The 25,812-nt window shown below is 35.3% G+C and overlaps 1 protein-coding gene across 1 annotated transcript; it reads left to right on the top strand.

The window, feature by feature from the left end:
- Nucleotides 1–313: 313 nt before the first annotated feature.
- Nucleotides 314–4,466, top strand: LOC136843732 (uncharacterized). Its single transcript, XM_067112371.1, has 2 exons — nucleotides 314–628; nucleotides 2,003–4,466. The coding sequence occupies exons 1-2, from the start codon at nucleotides 553–555 to the stop codon at nucleotides 3,043–3,045; spliced, it is 1,119 nt and encodes a 372-aa protein (XP_066968472.1). The 5' UTR covers nucleotides 314–552; the 3' UTR covers nucleotides 3,046–4,466.
- The last annotated feature ends 21,346 nt before the right edge of the window (nucleotides 4,467–25,812 follow it).

The raw sequence follows: 25,812 nt of genomic DNA, 5'->3' as shown, positions 1-25,812 counted from the left end.
GAGGTAAGTGATACATACCCCCTTTTTAACTACATTTTCAATATAGGTCAAAAAGGGTTAAGTAAACAAACTTATTAATATTTAGGTAATTATTCACTTTTTATCTATAACTCTGCAATTTTAGTTCTAATCTAGTCATAAAACTCATACTCTTCTTCTTCATTTAATATGCCAGTATTAATCCCACTAGGCCTAGCAGCTAATGCACTCCACGAATGTGTATTATTGTTGCCCGAGACAGGGCCCAAACTCGTTCCCTCTACCTAAGTGCAGCTTGGCACATCCGCACGCACTAGATAGAGAGAGATATGACGTGTTGTAAGCTGTGTCGTCGTTCTGAACGCGTATTAACCAGTGTTGATTACAACTCGCCTTCAGTGTTGATTACAACTCGCCTTTGATTGCAGGAGTGTAGTAATTTATAAGATTCTAATATTATGAACTTGTGTATAGATGTAAATTGAAAACGGTTTTGGTGATGGATGCATCTAAATCACGTGCTCGTCGAATTCTTGACAAAGCATTACACGAAAATGCAGAGAAAAGAAGAAAATGGACCTGGAAAACCGCCAAAGTAATGTCAAACACTGGCTTATTGCTAATAACTTTGGAGAGGAAAGAAATGAAGGTATGTTATTGATGTTCCTGGGATGCCTGCAGTTTAGTGGGACACCTCTAATTCCGAGCAGTGATTTCCTTTTGACGGGAAATCTACTTGTAGTGCCATTTTTTTATGTGTTTAAAATTATTTTAATAGTTATTTCTATCGGAAATGAGCCATTTCCAAGTATGAATCCAAACAGTTAAGATGGACATGTGGACATGCAACCTTAACCTAGGCCTATTCCCAAAAAATTAGAAAAACAGGCCATTAACCTCACCAAACCACACCAAATCTAACCTCAACTAGTAGGCAGTTTCACAGTACCTAACCCCGTGTTACCTAGCTGGGGAGGACCCCGTAAGGGAATATAAGTGCTATTTTACGTAAACTGAAAATTGTCATAAATCGGTATAAGAAGTATGTTTTCAGGGGTTTTAAGGGATGCTGAACAACTTTTCTTCTATAAAATTTTTCGATATAATGAATATTAACGACTTGCACGTCGATCTTAACACTACCCCTCGAATAGCTGATTAACTTTTCTTCTATGCATTTTTACAAAATAATGGCTCTAGGCCTATATAGTAGATATTGGTGTCCCACTAAACTGCAGTTAACCCATGTTCCTTTTATAGTTAAGGTAAAAATTTGTTCATATTATAAAGTAATTTTTTAATACGATTTACTATAGATGTAATACAATCTATTTGTTCGACGTAGGCTACATCACAAACCTGAAGGATACTGTACTTTTGATTGTTTTATGACTTGTTCACATGAAAGTAGGATATGGTAACACGTCATATTTGTTGTTAGTGTTTGTGGTTTGAGATGTTCATTATTCAGACAAAAAGGCATATGTCATTTCTTAGATTTTGTATAAATAGCATCAACTTTGTTTATTAACCAGTGGTAAACAATAGTAGGAACTTTGTTTATGAGCCTAACAATTTTAGTTAGGCTTAAAATTCGCCTTACAAAATGAGCTTCTGCCTTCACGGCAGCTGTATTGTGAAGAGCCAAATTTTTTTTATATGAACGGATCTTTCGTGTTTGGTGGTCGACACTAAATTTCATTGTAACTAGAATTTTCTATGTACTTTTGCTCATAGAATTTGAAAATCACAATCGTTTGTCAGAGAAATGGTTAGATTTTTAGTTAAAAATGAGTTTTTCACTATTTTATAGGTACTGACAAACCACGAACTTTGTAGAAATTATATTTTTGCAATGTATGTTGTCATTTGTCATTTTTCATGATTTTTCATTGTAATTGTGTGGATGGCAGGAGCACGGTTGTTCAGTATAACAAAACAAAAATATAAAATTAATTTTAAAATCAAGTATAATGTTCAAGTTATTGTTGATATTAACACAGTCTGAATACTTTTATAACAGATTATGATGAGACGCCTGATAATTTCTATGATGATGATGATAGTGTAAAAGATCCAAATTTTGAAGTTACTGATGAAACCTGCAGTGTATCGTCTTCGTCCACAATTTCTCGTGAAAATAACAGTAAGCATGAGATTAGACTTAAGGGCAATCAAGAAGCAGAACATCCAAGAGAGGAAGAGGGCAGTCAAGAAGCTGAAAATCAAAGAGATGAACAACCTTGCCAAACTCCAATGAAAAGGTACTCAAGAAGAGCACGAAGAGAGAGAAAAGAGTGTCGACAGACCGGTAAATCGTATACGACTGCGTCAGGTAAATTAGTTTCCGCTAGAAAACAAAGTCCACTAAAGCAATGTAGATTGAAATGCTCCGAACGTTTCAATGATGAAGATCTGCAAATATTATTCATTGAATATTGGAATTTGGGCTCAGTAGATTCAAGAAGAAACTACCTCGCAACTCTTATTACACCAAAGAACCCATTACGTACCCGCCTAAGAGATGGAGGCGGCGAAAACATTAGAGTGCGAGATGTAACCTACGAGTACGCCTTAGAAATTCAAATGAAAAGACATCCTATTTGTCAAAAATACTTTTTGAGGGTGTTTGGTGAAACCAAAAAGTTCTTGGAAGTATTACAGAAAAAGAAAAAGGAAACTGCCTCTGGAGTGAGCCGAGGGGATAGGAGAGGAACAACTCCAAATCCACGTCGTATTAAAGAAGAGGAACTTTCTAAAATTGATGATCATATCAAATCATTTCCAGCATACGAGAGTCATTATTCTAGGGCACACTCCTCCAAAAAGTATTTGTCATCAACACTTACATTAGCAAAAATGTATTCGTTGTTTAAAGAACGCTACCCAGAGTCCTCAGTAACACGCTTTACATATGAGAAAAGATTTCATTGTCATAACTTGAGTTTCAAACAGCCTAAAATAGACACATGTCATACTTGCGATGTGTTAAAGATGCAATTAGATATCACCAATACCCTGAAGAGAAAGAACGTCTACAAGCCGAAAAAGAAAGTCATCTGTTAAGAGCTGAAAATGCCTATAGTCGTAAAAAGAGATGATAAAAAGTTAGCTTGAAAATCCCTCATTTGCAACATACACATTTGACTTACAACAGTGTCTCCCCACTCCATACTTACAGTCTTCCGTAGCTTTTTATAAGCGCTTGTTGTGGACATACAATCTCACTGTTCACAATAATGTCAATAAAAAGTGGACTGTTTTATGTGGCACGAAACCATTGCTGCTAGAGGTGCCAATCAAATAGCATCTTGTCTAATGAATATCTTGCAGAATTTGCCCAGTGATGTTCAGCACGTAATTTTTTATTCTGATGCTTGCGCCGGACAGAATAGAAATTCCCATATGGCTGCTATGTTTATGCATGCATTGTCCAAATTTCCTAATATACTGACAATAGGTCACAAATTTCTCATTTCCGGTCATTCACACATGGAGTGTGACTCCGACCACTCTGTCATTGAAAGACTCAAGAAAAGGAGAGCCACTGCAATCCACCATCCACGTGACTGGTACCAGCTGGTAAGATTGGCAGGAAGAAGATTTCAGGTTCATGCAATGACTCAGGAGGACTTTATGATTACGCACAGTTATTTAAAGGCCCTCTGGTAAAAAGATCAAAGAACAGCAATAATGACAAATTTAACTGGTCACAGTGCCAGTGGTTCAGGTATCAGCGCCCCATTGGAATTTTGTTGTATAAAGGATCTCTTTCAAACGAGGAGGCGTTTGAACAAGTAGATATGAAAAGAAGAGGACAGGATAATCCAAATTTGATAGATGTCAAAAAGGAATATCATTCATTACTGTCTATCAGTAAAGAAAAAAAGAAGGACTTGATTGATCTATTGCCTTTGGTTGATCCTATGTTTCACGATTTTTATAAGGCACTACCAGATATGAGTAATGTTCAGGATTGTGATCCTGACTTAGGGGAATTTGTTGAATAAAGCAATTTATAGCTTTTTACACCTATGCAATGCTAACTAAAGTTGTATTTCTTTAACTAGATGAATCTCTGAGGATATAATTTTTTGACATTTCATTATGCCTAGATAAGTCTCTGGGAATTTTTTTTTTCAACATTTTATTATACCTAGATAAGTCTCTGGGAATTTTTTTTTCAACATTTTATCATACCTAGGTAAGTCTCTGGGATTTTTTTTTTATGGAAACCTAATTTTCTTCAATGAATTGACTGTACTAAAACTGTATTTCTGTAACGGTTTATTATACCTAGATGAGTCTTTGAAAAATTGTAAAGTTTTATTTTTGAGAAAAATATTCCTTTTGTTTTTGTATGATTATGCAATGCCAACTTAACTTGTCATTTAACCGTTTATTATAAATAAATAGGCCCTCTTGAGAAATGAAAATTATCATCAGCGGTATTTTCTTTACAAAATAAAGTTATAGTATCATAAAAATGCATTTAATTAGCCTAAAAAGAGCTATGTGACAAGTAGGTCAATGAGGTTAAAAAGGGATATGTATGATATGTAATGATAACAAAGTGGTTAAAAAGGGGCAAGTCTTGGTCAACAAGTGATATGTACTGATAACAAAATGGTCAAAGAGAGGTAAGTCCTTAAAAGTATATAAGAACTTTGAATATATTAATGTCTTCATAGTGCATGAAAAATACCTCAAATCCTTTAAATTTAGTAAAGAGTTCAGATCGCTATCTTCTATCAGTGATTTATTGAATGCATTTGAAAACTTTAAATGCAATTTTCTCGAAAGTTCCATTTTGGACTTACCCCCTTTTTCGCCAGCATGAGTGATTTAAACTCTGCAGATGCGGTCCAAATTTTGAATGAATTGTTGTTATTTTTTTTTCTCAGTCATCCTATTCGACTGGGTGGTATTTATAGTGTGGGTTCCGGGTTGCATCCTGCCTCCTTAGGAGTCCATCACTTCTCACTATGTGCGCTGTTGCTAATAGCACACTCTTCTGCATGAGTCCTGGAGCTACTTCGGCATCTAGTTTTTCCAGGTTCCTTTTCAGGGATCTTGGGATCGTGCCTAGTGTTCCTATGATTATGGATACAATTTCCACCGGCGTTTCCTAAATCCTTCTTAATACTATTTTCGGGTCTTGATACTTATAAATTTTTTCTCTTTCTTTCTCATGTACTCTGGTGTCGCATGGTATTGCGGCATCAATGAGTGATGCTTTCTTCTTGATTTCGTCAATCAGCGTCAAGTCTGATCTATTGGCACGTATCACCCTATCTGTCCTTGAACCATAGTCCCAGAGGATCTTTGCCTGATCGTTTTTTATCACTTCCTCAGGTTGGTGTTCGTACCACTTATTACTGCAAGCTAGATGGTGTTTCTTGCACAGGCTTCAGTGGAGGGCTTTTGCTACTGAATCATCCCTCTTTTTGTACTGGTTCTGTGCAAGCGCCGGACATTCGCTTGCTATGTGGTTTATGGTCTCGTCTTTCATATTGCACTTCCTGCATATGGGTGAGATGTTATTTCCATCTATGTTCTTTGAATATATCTGGTTGTTAGAGCCTGGTCTTGTGCCGTTGTTATCATTCCTTCTGTTTCCTTCTTGAGTTCTCCCCTCTGTGGCCATTGCCACGTTTCATTGTCGGCCAGTTCTTTAGTCTGTCCCATGTACTGTCCGTGCATTGGTTTGCTGTGCCATTCCTCTGTTCTGTTTTTCATTCTCCTGTCTCTATATTATTATTATTATTATTATTATTATTATTATTATTATTATTATTATTATTATTATTATTATTATTATTATTTGAAAGTGCGGGTATCTAAAAGCAACCAAGCTGAACTGCCATTAACTTGCAAGAAAGTTTCAAAAGAGTAGAAAGCCCATAGGTAAAAAATAAATATGGCAAATAGGATATGGATAAGAAATGAAAGCTCAGCAAACATTCTCTACTAAGCAGTACAAAAATACAAGTCCAGACAAGAAAGGTAAACCGCGTGACTTCAGTGTGCCAGAACAACGTCTTTATAAACACATAGCCACCTAAGGTGATTTGTTTTTCCAAAATAGCTGCCAAGATTTGTATTTCGTCTGAAATTTAGTATATTTACGCTATATATGACGCACGCGATTGGTTAAGAGGACTAGGAATAATTCAGCATAGAATCGTTATTGGCTGTAAGTTTCTCTCCAGTATCATGTGTCATGAAATGTAATGGTCAGAGCCAGTGTTTATTTACCTTCCAAAATATGAACTACAGACCGGGTAGAAACAGTGAGAACTGTAGAACATGCAGTATGTATCATATATATGTATGTATGTATGTATCATACATACTTTACATGTGTACCATACACACACTCATTACACACACACACACACACACACACACACACATATATATATATATATATATATATATATATATATATATATATATATATATATATATATGTGTGTGTGTGTGTGTGTGTGTATATATATATATATATATATATATATATATATATATATATATATATATATATATAAACGGCCTGGATCTCACTTGAAAGACCGGGGTTCGGTCCCAGTGTGAGTCGGAAATTTATTTCTGTGAAACACGTTCCTATGTGCTCATTTCTATCATATCTCACGGAGAAGGGGGTTAGGTCGAATGAAATGCTAAATTTAGCCATTCGTTCGCTGCTGGGCCAGGAAGTGGGCAAAATTCGTTGGTGTGTTGGGCGCTAGGCGCCTGCCCGGGAAAACTACAGGTACAATTACGATATTTGAAAACTGCGTTACTTTATGAAATATATCGTTCGGATCCTATTTCCTTTTTTATGGTCCGTATATTAATTAGTTTGAGAAATTTTTTTATAATAATTTGTTTATACTATAAAAATAAGAATCAATAAAACAACTACAAAATAACGCCAAGAAAATTCCATGTTCTATCCAGGATTTTAAGTATTTTGTCCGAACCATTATGAAACATTTCATTATGATTAGATATGAACAGTCCTACCAACCATGTTAAGAGAGTATCATCTGTATAAAGAACTTTCTGTTAAAATAAAACCCAAGTGGGTAGATTTTGACATAACTGATTTTGTCCCGTTGTCATCTGTTTAAAGTTCTTTCTGTTAAAAGTAAGAATGTTATTTTAAGTCAGCAAGTAAGATATAATTAACAAAAATATTATATAATTTATAATTTCCTTAATTAAAATCACTTCTAATTCTTTCATATGCCAGTTTTTTTAATATATATACATACATATATATCATCAAAAACGTCAAATTGAAATAGAATAATATTACAAATATGAAGGAGAATTCACATAAAACAGATAAAGAATTGGCAATATTATTTCTTTTTACAAATGAATGGCTTAATGGGAGTAACTTAGGCCTAGAATGAGTTGCGTCTGGTAACGGCATGTGTGAAAGGAGTTATGGGTGCTCTTGGGGTTGCACTAAATATCAGGATGTAAACTGAACTGAAACTGACTAGAAAAACCACTTTCATTGAATATATGGGATAAACGTAATTTTCTGCTGTTTTAGTTTTCTGTAGGAGGAAACTATTGCGCCGGCTTTGACACTGTCCGTCCGCACTTTCTTCTGTCCGCCCCCAGATCTTAAAAGCTACCGAGGCTAGAGGGCTGCAAATTGTTATGTTGATCATCCACCCTCCAGTCATCAAACATACCAAATTGCAGCCCTCTAGCCTCAGTAATTTTCATTTTATTTAAGGTTAAAGTTAGCCATAATCGTGCTTCTGGCAACGATATAGGATAGGACACCACCGGGCAGTGGTTAAAGTTTCATGGGCCGCGGCTCATACAGCATGATACCGAGACCTCCGACAGATAAATCTATTTTCGATGGCCTTGCTTATGTGCTGTAGCGGCTGTACAGAAAATGTTCTTTAATTATATTCTTTAATTATATTGAAGCTTTATTAGTTGATATTTTTCTACCTATGAAATTTTTTAATACGTTTCAATTTGACTTCTTACTCACTATCAACATTATCTACCACCCGTTACTGATGTCATCTATATGTGGGAATAAATTTTTTTGCTTTACTGTTTTACCCACTATGAAGAGAATAAACATTCTTCTCTCAAGGAATGAACATTTCAGTCCTCAACCACACGGGTTCAGAATTAGGTTACATGAGCAATTCGAGAGAGCCATTCAGCACTGAAATGATCAGTTATATATTTGCATACCGGCTGCAAAAGAATACATTACTAATTATGAAAATCTAATACCACACAAATACTTATTAACAAAATCATACTGCTTATTATAGGACACACCGCATCTCACAGATCAGGCAAGGATAATTTGGCCTAACCAGATATTATAGGTCAATATTTAACATTTTTTTTATATTTGGATCATGACAAATGAACAAAATATAATAAATAATTTTGTTTTTAACACTGTGTACTCAAAACATATAGGCCTACAAATTTTGAGTGCTAAAATGAAACCCTCTTCAGACCGAAAAAAAATGGTGCAAGCCGAGTCACAAAAAAAGTTAATACCACAGTTTTAAAGAAAACATACAAAAAAACCATAACCATTTCAGTTTCTTTTAAATGGAATGTTATGTAGCTCGGCTGCCAGGATACTGATTGCCCTCATAATACACATTAGCGAGTGACTCATTCGTTTGTTTTAGACTAAGCCTGCCATATGCCTTTGTCTGAAAAATAAAGGAAACTGATGCAATATTGCATATTCTAATTGTACGTAGTTCCTAGGTACAGTACCAACTTTTTTTATGACTTGTGTGGAGGAATTACTAACGGTCTGGACTCTCACTTGAAAGACAGGGTTTCAGTCCCGAAGTGGGTAAGACATTTTTTAATATATATATATATATATATATATATATATATATATATATATATATATATATATATATATATATATATATATATATATATATATATATATATATATATGTGTGTGTGTATGTGTATATAATGTATATATATACATATATAAGATATATACATGTGTATATTATATATATATATATATATATATATATATATATATATATATATATATATATATATATATGTGTGTGTGTGTGTGTGTGTGTTCGCTGCTCACTGAAGAGAACACATCTTTTTTTTTTTTTTATTTGTGTACTTGCAAAAACGTTTGAATTCAGACGATATATAACAATGTGTTTGAATGTTTGTCTGATAATCGGGTATATTGTTAACTACTTGAGATTACAGAATTCTGCGAGTGGCAACTCTCATTTTAAAATGCCATTTTATTTTTACAGAATTTCATGTATCAGACATATTGGTGAAAAACCAATTGAAATCATTTCTAATTCATAAGAGATCACATGAACATGAGAAAATATATGTACGTACACATACCCACATTTTATGTATGTATATACATACATATATATATATATATATATATATATATATATATATATATATATATATATATATATATATATATATATATATATATATATTGTCACTATGCGTATCAAGTACCTCGTTATTACACAACTAATCTCAAAATTCAAAATATACCTCACTTCAGCCAGATACCTGAACTCTCATAACATTAATACTAAAATCTTGAAATTTAAATACCTTCCGTGTGTGTGGAGAATTCAGCATTTTACATGATGGATCCAAGGTTATACTTAGCGATTGCGCAGGTCACATAGGTTAAACAAAAATTTAACAGGGACCATAACTTTCGAACATTATTACAACTGAGTACTCTAAACGTAACAGTGATCCCTTAAGAAAAACTTATTTATTATGCCTTATGCACACACAATCAATCCTATTCACTGGTGGTCAATAAATGAAACACTGTTTTTCTAAAAAACACTAAATACAAAAATTTTATTTTTAAATTCAAAGTTTATAATTAGAATTCACAATTAATTAGAATTCACGATCTGAAAAAATTATTATTACTTGAAAATAACACAACACTTAATTAATTCTTGAATTAAATTATGAAAAAAAACTAATTCACAAAAACTTTATCAGGAATTTAAATTAATCAAGCAAAATTTAAACTATCAAGAATTACTCAAGATTTAAAAAGAAAATCTTAACAAATGAGATATCAAATCAAGTATGCAATGTTAAATTATAGCAAGAAATATCTAAAATGTTACGTAAATAAATGTTACATCACAAACATAAAACATGTGAAAATATAAAGAGATTGTAAATAGAAAAACACACAAAAATACACATAAGATTTATCAATAATGATTTCACTCGGTAAAAATTTCCTAACTTATCATACCATGGTATTAATAAGTAAAATTCACGTTACCTTACACAAACTTGTGAAAACCTCTGTAAATCACTTGCTGCAGCTGCGTTACCACAAAAACACACTTTTTTACCAGGTGCCGTTACAAACTAAATAACTTTACTAAATTCAGATCTCAAAAGTTAATGCTAATACGTGACCACAAAACACTACGTTAAAAGTAATCTCTTTCTAAGAACAAGAGAGAGAGAGAGAGAGAGAGAGAGGGAACCAAATTAACTGGTCTCAAAAAACAGAATGAAACAAATTTTAGAATTCCAGTTAATCGTAAAACAATTACATGATGTCATTAAGGAACAATGGAGAAGCTTCTAGAAGGAAAATGACGTCATCCCAGCAAAACGTTTTGAACGCAATCTTACAAAACATGGCGTAACTGATCAAGACACGTATTTTTTCTCTCAAAGTGGCGTACGTCACTCGAACAACGCATGTAACAACATGAAATCACTCGTCTTGAGCCCGTATGGGACGAATCGGCATTTGTTTTCCAAACCTGTCATCACGACCCAAAACAAAGCACTCTCTCTTATCTCAACTGACGACAATTGAAATGAAACAAGTCTTTGCTGGACACACATGTTCATATGCTATGCTTTTACCAAGAAAGATATTATTCATTCTAAACTATGTTACTATTAAAATTGTATTATCAATTCTAAATTATGTTATTAAGTTATTTAATCATTAGTTCTTTTGAGATCTGATGCCAAACTAAATATGACACTTCAACAACCATTATCATTACACATAACACATGAAAAAAAGTAAATATGTCAAAATTATAGGAGGATATATGCATTACAAGGCAACATCATGAAATTCCTCCCCCCAGAAGATTACTTATTCCAGGTTTGAATCCAACGATTCACAACGGGATAAATAATCTGCTATGACATTATCTTTTCCTGAAATATGTTTAACTCTTACATTATATGGTTGCAAGCATAAAGACCACCTGGTCAGTCTCATATTATTATTTTTCATCTTATTGATGAATGAGACTGGGTTTTGATCCAACAATACTAAAATTTCTTCATTCCTAGGTCAGTTCACATACACTTCAAACTTTTTCAATGCTGTGATTAATGCTAATGTTTCTTTTTTGATTGTTGAGTAAGTTTTCTGGTGTTTTTTCAACTTTGAAGACATGAAACATACTGGATGGAAGATTCTGTTGTCATCTTCTTGAAGTAGAACAGCTCCAATTCCACAGTCGGATGCATCAACTTGTATCACAAAATTTTTATTGAAGTCTGGAGCTTGAAGCACTGGTCTCAAAGTTAATATGGCTTTAACCTTCTCAAATGATTCTTGACATTCTGGAGTCCAAACAAACTTTCTTTTAGGACTGATTAAGTCAGTTAAGGGAGCTACTACGGCTGAGAAATTTGGACAGAATCGGCGATAAAATCCAGCCATGCCCAGAAATCTTTGTAACTGTTTCCTTGTAGTAGGAGGGGTAGCCTTACGGATACCTTCTACATTAGCATCAATAGGAGCGAGAAGGCCTTTTCCAACTTCAAATCCTAGATACTGTACAGTTGCCTTTCCAAACTCAGTTTTTTGTAAGTTGATTGTTAGTCCTGCCTCCCATAGTTTCTTGAACACTTTTCTTAATATCTTCAAATGTTCTTCCCATGTATTAGAATAAATCATAATGTCATCAAGGTATATATCCACTCCTTCTATTGATCCTAGTAGTTGATCCATCACTCACTGGAATGTTGCAGGTGCATTCATCAGACCAAACGGCAAAACAGTGTATTGATATAGTCCAAAAGGAGTAATGAAAGCTGACAGCAACTTAGCATTCTCATCTAAGGGAATTTAATAATATCCTCTCAACAAGTCTATCTTGGAAACAAATTTGGCTTGCCCAATATTATCAAGTAATTGATCAATAAGAGGCAAGGGATAATTGTCAGCCACACTAATGGAATTCAGTTTCCTATAATCAGTACACATCCTAAATGAGCCATCTGGTTTCTTCACTAACACACAAGGAGAGCTATAATGACTTGAACTGGGTTCTGCTAATCCATGCTGCAACAAATATTCAACTTCTTTCTTCAAAACATCTTGATGAAAAGGTGATAAGCGATAAGCTCTCAGTTTAAAAGGTTTTCCATCTTCTCTGATCTTTATCTCATGCTTTGTCAGATTGGTACGCCTAGGTACATCTGCAAAAATTTCAGGGAAACTTTGAATCACTTCACTTAATTCACTACTTTGCTCAACACTCAGATGTCTTAGTTTATCTTCCAAATTTTCTAATATTGAAGAATTGTTCATCTTGTTTTCAGCTCCCAATTCGTAGCCATCATCGTCCTCTGTAGATGAAGTTGTCTGTGTTATTGACACTGTTTCAGTTTTAGTCTCTGAGAACTAAGGTTTCAAAAGATTCACATGTACCTTCCTCTGTCGTTTTCTTCTTCCTGGTGTTTCAATCACGTAAGTTCGATCTCTTAACTTCTCTATTATCCTATAAGGACCTTGAAACTTATTGGTAAGGGGAAATCTTTTCACTGGTAAGAACACTAGAACTTGCTGTCCAATATTAAAATTTCTTAGCTTAGTTTTAGCATCATATTTTCTTTTCATTTTCTCTTGACTTATTTTCAAATTTTCTAAAGAGAATTTTCTAATTTCTCTTAATCTTTTCCTCAAGTTCTTCACATATTCTTCCTGGATTTCCTCTTGATTTTCTTCCCAATTCTCTGCAAGAATCTTCAATGGACCTCTAATGTCTCGACCAAAAATCATTTCATTTGGTGAACATCCCATACTTTCTTGATAAGCATTCCTAACTTCAAAATAACATTAAAGGTAAACCAGCATCCCATTCTCTTCCTGATTCATTACAATACTTAGTTAACATACTTTTCAATGTCTGGTGGAACCTTTCCAAGGCTCCTTGAGTCTCTGGATGATAAGCAGTTGATAACTGTTGCTTTACTCCTAACAAGTTCGTCACATCCTGGAATAATTTTGAAGTAAAGTTCGTTCCTCTATCACTTTGCACAATTTCTGGTATTCCAAACTTGGAAAAAAACTCCACCAACTTCTCAGCAATTACCTTTGCACTTATACTTCTTACAGGAATCGTCTCAGGATACCTAGTCACTGGACACATTAATGTTAACAGATATTCATTTCCTTTCTTTGTTTTCGGAAGTGGCCCAACCACATCTGTAATTACCTTGCTAAAGGGTTCTCCCCTAACTTCTATGGGTTGTAGGGGTGCTTTCTGAATTGTTTCATTCGGTTTTCCAGCTATCTGGCATGTGTGACACTCTCTGCAAAATCTGCTAACGTCCTTGTGAAGTCCAGGCCAGAAAAAATACTTCATAATCTTCTCAACAGTCTTCCTGATTCCCATATGTCCAGACTCATGCGCTACTGCTACAACTTGTTTCCTCAATGGATATGGAATCAAAATTTGATGATATTCACCCCATTCAGCATTTCCTGGTATATCTGCAGGTCGATGCTTCCTCATTAGCAATCCTTCCTTTAGATAATAACAGGTGGAGGTTTATTGCATCTCTTCTTGATCAACAACTCTGAAGAACAAATCAGCCAACGTCGTATCCCTCTTCTGCAGTTTCATTAGCTTCTCTCTAGTCACTTGACCAACTTCAAGGGCTGAACTCTCCATATCTGCTAACTCTGCTTTTGTAGTTTCACTATCTTCAGGAACACTTTGACTACTTGGAGTCTCTTCAATAACAACAGGATCCTCTTCTTCTTGGGAAATCTCTTAATTACTAACACTAGGGGAAACTTCACTTTCCTGGAACAGCTCTTCTAAGCTTAAAGATCCGTCACTTGATCCTTCTGGTGCAGGTAAATCCCCAGTATCTTCACTTGCAGACATAGTTCTCTTCATACTCCTGGTAGTTACACAACTTGGAAACAGGTGGGGGTTTTTCTTCTCTAAATCTACCATAGGACTAACCCTTAACGGTATGTCTGTCACTATAGGACAAGGAACAAATGGTACACCACCAACTCCATTGCCCAGTAAAACATGTACACCTTCAACAGCTAGTGAGTCCTTTACAGCAAAATCAACATTTCCTGTCACCAATTCACAGGCCAAATGCAAGCGGCATATAGGAGTTACCTCTTCTCCTCCTATACCCTTCAAAATAACTGAATCTCCGGTGAGATTCTTCTCCAACTGTGGGTGAGCACCACGAACTACCACACCATGGTTACTCCCCGTATCAAGTAATACTTTGACTGGTACCTGCACACTTCCTCCTTCAGTTGTCAGCGTACCTTCATAGATATATGGCTTAAAAGCCTCCAAGCTGCTCAGCCAATCACTGCTTGAAGTTACATTTCCACTGGTTGCTAAACACTCTGCTTGTTTAGTTTCAGTCGTCCCCACACTGCGCTTTGTAGTTTGCTTCACCTGGTTACCTTTAACCACTTGACCAACTGGTTTGGTCTGCTGTTGTGTCTGATAACAATCTCGACTGTAGTGTCCTACTCTTCCCCACTTGTAGCAGACAACATTAGTCTTCTGTATCTGTCTTGAGAACAGACTGGATGATGAGGATTTAACATTCAATTGTTGAGGGGTGTTACCTGACTTTGTATTGGCATAGCCACTAGAAGGATTTCCGGTTGTAATGTTCCTGAAATTTGGATGAGACCTGAAACCTGTGCGTTGTTGGTTCTGGTACCTGACATTATAATTTCTTTCGCTACATATGATATTAAAGCCTTCACTCAATGTAGCAGCTTTGTCAAGTTTCTTAACCTCTCTCTCTCTTAAATAGGCTCTTATGTGTTCAGGAATTCCTCTAAAATATTGTTCTATGACTACTAACTCCTCAAGTTCGTCCATAGATTTAACTTTAGCAGCCTCCAACCATCGTTTAAAACATCTTCTTACTTTGTAGGCATAATCCAAGAAAGTTATCTTGTCATCCTTTCTCAAAGATCTGAATCTTTCATTATAATATTCAGGGGTCATCTGGTAAACTTGTAGCACATTGTGTTTAAGTACCTTGTACTCTTTACACTGATCAGCTGATAAGGCTAAATAGGCACTTCTTCCTTTACCAATGAGAACACTCTGTAACAAGACCGACCGTTTATCCTCTGGCCATCCCATACCTGAAGCCACTTTTTCAAAGTGATCAAGAAACTCATCTGGAGCTTCTTCTGTAAACTTTGGAATTAACTTCTGCACTGTTACTACATCAAATACAGGGTCTGAATTACCTTGAGTAGGGTTAGACGGTGTTACAGGTAACTTGGAGCGGGCTTCTATCAATTTCATCTCTCTTTCATAATCTTCTTGTTTCCTTGCTCTTTCTCTTTCCTCTTTTGCTCTTTCTCTCTCCTGTTTTGCTCTTTCTCTTTCTTCTTTTACTCTTTCTCTTTCTTCTTCTGCTGCTTTTTCTTCTTCTCTTTCCTTTCTTTCTCTTTTCTCTCTATCTTCTCTTTCTCTTTCTGCCTGCATTTTCTCTCTTTCAGCCTGTATCCTCAGCTTAATCAAATTTTCTTCTGCTTCTATACGTCTTAGTTCTGCTTCTGCATCACTTTTCTCTTTCTTTTGCTCATGTTTATCTGTAAATTCTGCCTCAGCTGCATTCAACAATTCTTGCGCCTCTCCTAATTCTTCATCTACTTTACCAGAGTCCATCAATGCTTGGATTGCAATATATTTGATTTGTGCCTTAATCATACCACTAGACACATTACCCCCACATGCCACTGCTAAAGCAATCCACTGTGCCTCAGTCAGGTTTGGATTCAGATAACTCTTGGACGGAAGGAGTTGCTAAAAACTGCTGAACATTGAACAGAGCCATTTTCTCTAAGTTACTCAACTAAATAATTCACAATACAAAGCAAAAAATAACTATGTGGTCACTCTCCTATCAAAATATATCCCTAACACCACCAGTATAAACCATAAACCAGAGTGATATTTTGTTTTGTTGCCGCATCTCTGGGCACCAAACAATATAATGTCACGATGCGTATCAAGTACCTGGTTATTACACAACTAATCTCAAAATTCAAAAATATACCTCACTTCAGCCGGATACCTGAACTCTCATAACATTAATTATTACGACTGAGTACTCTAAAGGTAACAGTGATCCCTTAAGAAAAACTTATTTATTACTTGAAAAATCAAACTAAGTCTATCAGAATATGTGTGAGGTATCAAAAATTAAACCAGAAATATTCTAGAGTAGAAGGGCATCACTCCATCAAAAAACGCTAACTGTTTCCCTGGTCTTAATTCACTTTAGCAAAACTAAAAGAACAAAACATGTTTATCACTTTGCCTTATGCACACACAATCAATCCTATTCACTGGTGATCAATAAATGAAACACTGTTTTTCTAAAAAACACTAAATACAAACATTTTATTCTTAAATTCAAAGTTTATAATTAGAATTCACAATTAATTAGAATTCACGATCTGAAAAAATTATTATTACTTGAAAATAACACAACACTTAATTAGTTCTTGAATTAAATTATGAAACAAAACTAATTCACAAAAACTTTATCAGGGATTTAAATCAGTCAAGCAAAATTTAAACTATCAAGAATTACACAAGATTTAAAAAGAAAATCTTAACAAATGAGATATCAAATCAAGTATACAATGTTAAATTATACCAAGAAATATTTAAAATGTTACATAAATAAATGTTACATCACAAACATAAAACATGTGAAAATATAAAGAGATTGTAAATAGAAAAACACACAAAAATACACATAAGATTTATCAATAATGATTTCACTCGGTAAAAATTTCCTAACTTATCATACCATGGTAATAATAAGTAAAATTCACGTTACCTTACACAAACTTGTGAAAACCTCTGTAAATCACTTGCTGCAGCTGCATTATCACAAAACACACTTTTTACCAGGCACTGTTACAAACTAAATAACTTTACTAAATTCAGATCTCAAAAGTTAATGCTAATACGTGACCACAAAACACTACGTTAAAAGTAATCTCTTTCTAAGAATGAGAGAGAGAGAGGGAACCAAATTAACTGGTCTCAGAAATCAGAATGAAACAAATTTTAGAATTCCAGTAAATCGTAAAACAATTACATGATGTCATTAAAGCATTTTGGGTGCGAGGAACAATGGAGAAGCTTCTAGAAGGAAAATGACGTCATCCCAGCAAAACGCTTTGAACGCAATCTTACAAAACATGGCGTAACTGATCAAGACACGTATTTTTTCTCTCAAAGTGGCATACGTCACTCGAACAACGCATGTAACAACATGAAATCACTCGTCTTGAGCCCATATGGGACGAATCGGCATTTGTTTTCAAACCTGTCATCACGACCCAAAACAAAGAGCTCTCTCTTATCTCAACTGACGACAATTGAATGAAACAAGTCTTTGCTGGACATGTGTTCATATACTACGCTTTTACCAAGAAAGATATTATTCGTTCTAAACTATGTTACTATTAAAATTGTATTATCAATTCTAAATTACGTTATTAAGTTACTTAATCATTAGTTCTTTTGAGATCTGATGCCAAACTAAATATGACACTTCAACAACCTTATCATTACACATAACACATGAAAAAAAGTAAATGTGTCAAAATTATAGGAGGATATATGCATTACAAGGAAAGACTAGGATAGAAATTCTGGGTCTAAATTAATTACATGTATTTACATTACTCAGAAGAATTAATTACAGAGAGCCGTATATGGTGGGCTATTGGCAACCCTCAAGCGAAATGATACTAGAGTGTCACGCAATGCATAATGAGACACGAGTAAAATCAGCTTGAAGGCTTGACTGATGGACGTGGGGGCTCAGTGGAGGCAGATGGTTTTACAGCAGTACACACAACCTTTCTGCAAGCATGAAGAAAAACACATGATCACTTGATAAGCCAAGCACAATCTAAATCTTTACAGTGCGAGTTGCTGAAGGCTTAAGGGAATGACGTCAATTTATTATCAGGCAAACTACTCTTCACACTGATAAATCGTTACCGACAATTGATTCAGGGTCTAAGGAGGACCCGCTCAGACAGGTCAGACGGTGCGCAAGCAGAGCTCGAGGCGGGAGTGAGTGATGATGTCAGCTGCACCTTTACATGCAGTCCTGTGCACCAGTCTCGCCCAAGCCATCCTCGTATGTACACCTTTTTATCGTGATCTTTTTCCACTAGACATACTTCAATGCTGCAGATATGCCAAACAACTGTTCAATATACGGGTGCTATAATACAAGAACAAAAACATCAGGATCAGACATACGATACTTCCATTTTCCAAAGGCAAAAGAACTTAGACAACGATGGATTCATTGCTGTTGTCGCACTGATAGCATAAACGCTGATAATGCAGTGGTATGCTCTGTGCATTTTGCTGACACTGACTACAAAGATGACATGAAATCCAGACTCCTTGGAACCGATACTCCTAAGCAACAACGAACATTAAAGGATGATGCAATTCCATCTCTCCTTATGCCTCAAGGTAATTAACGCATTATTATGTATTAATGTATGTGTGTGTGTGTGTGTTATGGTATTGTTACAGTTTTTTTTGGAGGGAGGTGTTGTGTTTGAGGAATTGTTATGTATTTATAGCAATGTAGAGCAACTTTTGTATGTTTTGTTGAACTGTTGGAACTTTGTATTTATGCAAATGTGTCATTGCTTCAACTTTTTTTGTTGAACCATTGTTGAAGGACTTTCATTTATGCAGTTTTGATTATTAAGTTTAAATTTTAGTGCATTCTACTGTACCTTTGTACACGTACAAATCTCTAGTCAAATAACGATCTATCTAGCGGTCTATATCTATTTATCTATCTGTCTACGTAGTGTAAGGATGTGTGTGTGTGTGTGTGTTGGTTTGTGTGTGTGGGGGAGATTATTTGATGGGTCAGGTCATAGGTAATGGATAAGGTTTGCACAAGAAGAGGTCGGTCATAACAGACGGGTCAGACTTGCTTACAGATAAGGTAATTGTATGCAGAGCAAACAAACATAACTGTGTGAAACGGAAACAGAATGAGAATAAAAACAAGATAGTTGACCGAAAACCTTTCAACCACACAGTACCTTAATTCCTGAGTGAACATCCGTGAATATAGCATAAATGGATTCTCTGTCGGGTGGGACTTATGCAATGGACACTCACAGTGGAGCTTGAATGGTTAAGTTATCGGCCACACAAAGGACTGAGCGAGGCTCGGGACACGCCGGCAGCGTGTTTCTGGTTCAGTGTTCTGTCTGCTTCTGGCTTCTTGACCTCTGTGCGTCTTTATATGACCTCTCCTGGATTGCCGGTGTTCAGAACTTGGGGCATTTCAGGTGGGATGCTTCGATGGTGCACGAATCCTGTTAGACTTTGCTGTGGGCGTTTCACGTGTATCTCAAGAAACAAGGCGCTATCTGGAAGAAAAGACTTTCGGCCAGCAAGTCATAGAGACAGATTTAGAGTGATGCTTTTGGAGAGGCGTAGGAGTTTCAAGGGAAGGGTACTTCGGACCCTGACGAATCTATTGTCAAGTGTAATTTGAAAACAAGGGGTGGCAGAGAGCTCGTCTCCTATGTCTCTGTCTGTGACTTCCCAAACGGAAAACATGGCAAACTGAGACTTATGAATGAATACTTCTAGCAATTATCTATCTATCTATATATATATATATATATATATATATATATATATATATATATATATATATATATATATATATATATATATATATATATATATATATATATATATATATATATATATATATATATAGATAGATAGATAGATAGATAGATAGATACGTGGGTGTTAGTGTGTGTGTGTGTGTGTGTGTGTGTGTGTGTGTGTGTGTGTGTGTGAATATAACAGTTCATAATTAGCTAAGTGTTTCAAACTCACCAGTCATCTAGCATGGTGAAGATGGGTTAATACCTTAATTCGACAGACATATGTACATAGAGCATGGTCGATATCAATTTTTTGTCTATTGTTGTTTCTAAATCAAGCATCGGTTCGAATCCTGGCGGAGACGAAGCATTTATCAATTATAATTTCCCTTGGGTGTAAGCTATTCTTAAAGTGCAATAAACTGGATATTAAACGGAATTTGTGGCATAATAATTGTGAAATAAAAAATCACAAGTGTATGTGACAAAAATTCATAAAGCCTATGCTTATATATATATATATATATATATATATATATATATATATATATATATATATATATATATATATATATATATATATATATATATATATATATATATATGTATATATATATATGTATATATATATATATATATATATATATATATATATATATATATATATATATATACATATGTATATATATATATATATATATATATATATATATATATATATATATATATATATATATAGTATTTATATATAAAAGCTAAAAACACGTCGATGTCGCGGTAATTTAATTATATAATCAAGAGTACAAGAATCAATGAGGCAGAAGCTTGTCTTTCTAATGGAGTTCGATTTCTCAAAGCGGTAAATCCTCTGGCGTCTTTCCCCGCCGTGACTGCCAACTCCCGGCCATAAATCCTCTTAAGGGAAACTGTAAGGGAAATTTTATGTCCAGCTGACACGGAATTTGTGGATGCCAGTCCTCCACGGTGTCACATACGAATCAGGAACATACGACTGTAAAGGTACTTGATCAGTTTTCTTCTTATCTTTTTAAACTTATTACCTGGTTATATTTTTCCCCGATTCCAGTACGTTGAGAGTATTTGGACTTGACAAGGTTTCATGGTGAGTTTGGGAGTCTGCCAGGTTCACACCAGGCGTTTTATTCCCACGCAAAACCTCAGTCCACTTAGAGCCACCTCTGGTTTAGGCCCCTTGCTGGTATAAGGCCAGTTTTACCAAAACTAATCACAACAAACCTTTACAACCAGGCTTAGCTACCTTGCACATTTAGCTTAAGAAGGTATAGAGGCCGTTGGAAAATGCAACCTAATGCATGAGGAAAGCAAGGAATAGAAAGAGAAGTCTTTAAATCTGAAGTCTTTAAATCCCGAAGTTTATAAGAAAAGAACGTCACTGAAGATACTGAGTTTCACAACTGGAACATACAGAGGATTTGGTATTTGTAACTATTCACTTAACATGCATTTTGGCCTACTCTCTCTCTCTCTCTCTCTCTCTCTCTCTCTCTCTCTCTCTCTCTCTCTCTCTCTCTCTACGCCAATGAATGAAAAATTCGTTATGAAATTTTTGATTACTGTATTCAGTAATACCATCATATAATCCAGTTTCCTGAAACAAGGACTTTCCTCTATCTCTTGCACTAAGGACTTATGTTGCTAGAAAGGGCCCAAAGAGGCGCTATTGCATCCAATAGCGCTCTCCCTGCTAGCATTGACTCCTTTGCCCGGATCCGGTTAGCCATCCGGATCTGCCTAAACCTTTAAAGTTTACTTTGGACTTAGTGACGAAATAAGCGTATTATTTCCCAAAGCTGTATAAGATTAATTCAATATGCACTTTGATAAATAGAGCATACAATGTTTGTTGTGATTTTAATTTATTTCATCAAGACATGGTCTTCCTCCAGAATTATTTTTCTGAAAACTCATATCCCATTTTTGTATTTTACAAAGTTCTGAAAAAATTTTTAAATGAAAAGTTTTGTCCCAGACCGGTGTACAGTACTACTAGTAAAGATGTAAAGTACATTAAATTGCCTTATCTTGGTCATAGTAGCTATATGGTCCGAAAAAAAGTTACAAGAAATACTTAAGCATTGTTTCCCTCAAATTAGTTTCCGGTTTGTTTTCAATCAACCTTTTACTATAAGATCACTTTTGAGGGAGAAGGCTACTCTGCCTGTGGACCTTAATTCCAGTGTCATTTACTTGTTCACTTGTTCGCAGTGTGGTCTGCGATACGTGGGACCCAGTTCCCGCTGGCTCAGACACAGAATTTTGGAACACACAGGTCTTTCTATTAGAACTAGTTTCCTCTTTCCAAACCACCATTTTCTGCCGTTAGGGAACACAGTTTAGCACAGGACCATCCTTTCACTGACCTGGATTTTGAGGTACTGTCTTTGTGTTCAAATAGACTGGACCTTCTGATTTCAGAGTCGCTGGTTATTAAAAAGATGAAACCGGAATTGAACAACAACTCTTCTGTTATTAAACTAGCTATCGTGTAATTTCATAGTAGGTACACAATTGGGTCATTAAATATTTTACTTTGTGAGTGTTAGTTTGTTTACATTTGACCCTATTTTTATTTTCATATTTTTATGTTTGTGTTCGTTTTTAATTTTTCGTTATTTTGCGTCTCACCCTTTTAGTTTTATATTTGGTTAGTATTTTTGCTGAAGATTTATTATGACAATTCATTTTATTGCAATTTCATTGCTTCTCATCCTTGTCGGTTTTTCAGCCTGATGATGAGGTTTTATGCCTCGAAAGCTCGTATAATAAAGAATGTTCTTCCTAGTCTTGGCAATATTTTTTTATCATTAAGCTATATATATATATAAATATATACATATATATATAGTATACATACACCAGTATATGTATGTATATATATATATATATATATATATATATATATATATATATATATATATATATATATATATAGAAATCATCAACACACAATCACGTGTGGAACAGAAATAAATTTCTGACTCACGTCGGGATCGAACCCAGGTCTCTCAGGTGGAAAGCAAGGGCGTTACCCACTGGGCCATACAAGTCTAAAAGAAGTCGGAACCTGAGAGCAACTGCACCCAAGGAATTACCTGGGCAAGCTAACTGCTTGCATACCAGCGAATGAAATGTTGTCCATTGGGTCATTGCTGAGTCGGGAAGTTGGGGAAAACTCGCTGGTATGCAAGCAGTTAGCTTGCCCAGGTAATTCCTTGGGTGCAGTTGCTCTCAGGTTCCGACTTCTTTTAGACTTGTATGGCCCAGTGGGTAACGCCCTTGCTTTCCACCTGAGAGACCTGGGTTCGATCCCGACGTGAGTCAGAAATTTATTTCTGTTCCACACGTGATTGTGTGTTGATGATTTCTATCTTATTCACTCAGAAGGGATAATTCGAATGAAATGTTGTCCATTGGGTCATTGCTGAGTCGGGAAGTTGGGGAAAACTCGCGCTGGTATGCAAGCAGTTAGCTTGCCCAGGTAATTCCTTGGGTGCAGTTGCTCTCAGGTTCCGACTTCTTTTAGACTTGTATGGCCCAGTGGGTAACGCCCTTGCTTTCCACCTGAGAGACCTGGGTTCGATCCTGACGTGAGTCAGAAATTTATATATATATATATATATATATATATATATATATATATATATATATATATATACATACATAATTACTTATATATATGTATGTATGTATATATGCAGTGTGAGTGTGCGTGTACGCGGTCTCTAGAACAAAAGTAGTCTAAAATCGAAGAGATATGAAGTGAGGTATTGAACATCGCTTGTTATTTTGTTATAAAGATCATTATTCTTATTTTGAAAGATAATAACCTTTCTTTGAAGGAAAAGGTATATGATCTAGCCTAATATAATATTCATTCCAAGGTGCCTTGCGGCCACCCATCCAAGTTCAGACCAAACCCAGTTTTACACTGTGACACCTATCGAAAGTCTAGTCAGGTAATATTAAGGTTTTTTTTTTTTTAACCAACTGACAGTCGCACCACTTATCAGTTTTTATTGGAAGTTTCTTCAAGCTATCTTTTACAAGACTGGGCATTAACCCTGCGTGAAAGTCTCTTCATACATCTGTCTATCTATCTATTTATCTATCTGTCTATATATATATATATATATATATATATATATATATATATATATATATATATATATATATATATTTATATATATATATATATATATATATATATATATATACGAATATAAAAAAAGGCCCATAAGACACTATTTGAATGTTGCAACCATATATCTCGAGCACTTCCTTCTGTGCCCCTGTTCACTGGTAAAATATGGACAGATGAAATGTTACAAGAGTATATATACAAAGTATATGTAGGTGTCGCATTAAGTCTCCGATTGTATGCAGGTGACCGTTTCCGAAGAAGGAGGGAAAATAAACAATTCCTTAATGGTTTTTGGCCTCATTAATTCCCGTCTGACAATGCGTCTGATGGTCATGTTTCCTGGAACACCTGCTTGAGAAGAGGCTTGAGCATTAACCTGTCGATGTCATCCGATTTCCAATGTCCTCCTGACAAGTTCATATTGTTGGTTTGACTGATGATAGCAGATTCCAGAATTTTTCTTTTGTACGTACAGCTACTTTTGAAAACCAACTCCGCCCCGCTCCAATTTACGGAATGGCCTTTATCCCTGATATGTAGGAAAATCCCCGAACTCTCCGAAGCATACCGTACTGATCTTTTGTGCTATATTAAACTTTGCAAGAGGGATCTACCCGTCTCCCCCATGTAAATCTCATTGCAATTGCTGCACAGAATCTTGTAAACCCCGGCTTCTTCCCCCCTTTTTATTTAAGCTCCCGATGGATTTGGGATAATGGAAAATAAAAGGATTATCAGACCTGAGTTGTTCTGTGACTTTTTGCATGTTTTCGTCGTATGGAAGCTTTATTTTTTTTTAAATCTATTCGTCAGTTGTGAGTGGGACCTCTGTAGTATATTTTATTCGCTTTGTTAATAGCCCTCTCAATAATGTGTGGTGGATAGAGTAGTTGCGTTAGGTGTTGGCAGATCATGTTGAATTCTTTGTTTAGGAATAAATTGCATCCTACCATGATCTTTGCGTTAGTTAGGTTAAGGAAAAGGGGCAATATCAATAATCACAAAATCTGACAAAGACGGGAAAATTGTTCTCTTAGATAAGGAGACATTCATCAGTAAAGTTCAAGAACTTCTAAACGATGCGGAGACCTATGATAAATTAACAAAAGATCCCACAACAAATGTTGCCGCCCAATTTAACAAATCAGTCAGAACCACAGGAGGTAATAAGAAGAACATAGAATTACTAGAGACATTCAAGATAATCAACCACTCTCTCCCCTATTTTTACGGCCTCCCAAAAACACATAAAGATGGGATTCCTTTACGCACCATAATATCTAGCAGGGGCTCTTTCATGTGTAAATTATCAAAATGGCTTGCAGACCTGTTATCACCCTTTCTAGGAACCTTCTCATCCTCCCAAGTCAAACATGCAGAGGATTTCATACAAAAATTTAATAGTTTAAACATCCCCTCAAATAACATCAAATTGCTCAGCCTAGACGTCGAGTCATTATTTACTAAAGTCCCGATCGCCGACGTGTTGACTTTTTTAAAGAGGAAGTTACAACCATATGAAGACCATTTTCCTCTTGGCATAGATAAAACTCTAAAACTAATCAACCTCTGTGTAACTAACAACGTGTTTTCTTTCAATGGT

Source organism: Macrobrachium rosenbergii, chromosome 12 (genome assembly GCF_040412425.1).
Source record: "Macrobrachium rosenbergii isolate ZJJX-2024 chromosome 12, ASM4041242v1, whole genome shotgun sequence".
Taxonomy (NCBI): Eukaryota; Metazoa; Arthropoda; class Malacostraca; order Decapoda; family Palaemonidae; genus Macrobrachium; species Macrobrachium rosenbergii.
This window is presented reverse-complemented; position numbering and strand designations above follow the sequence as displayed.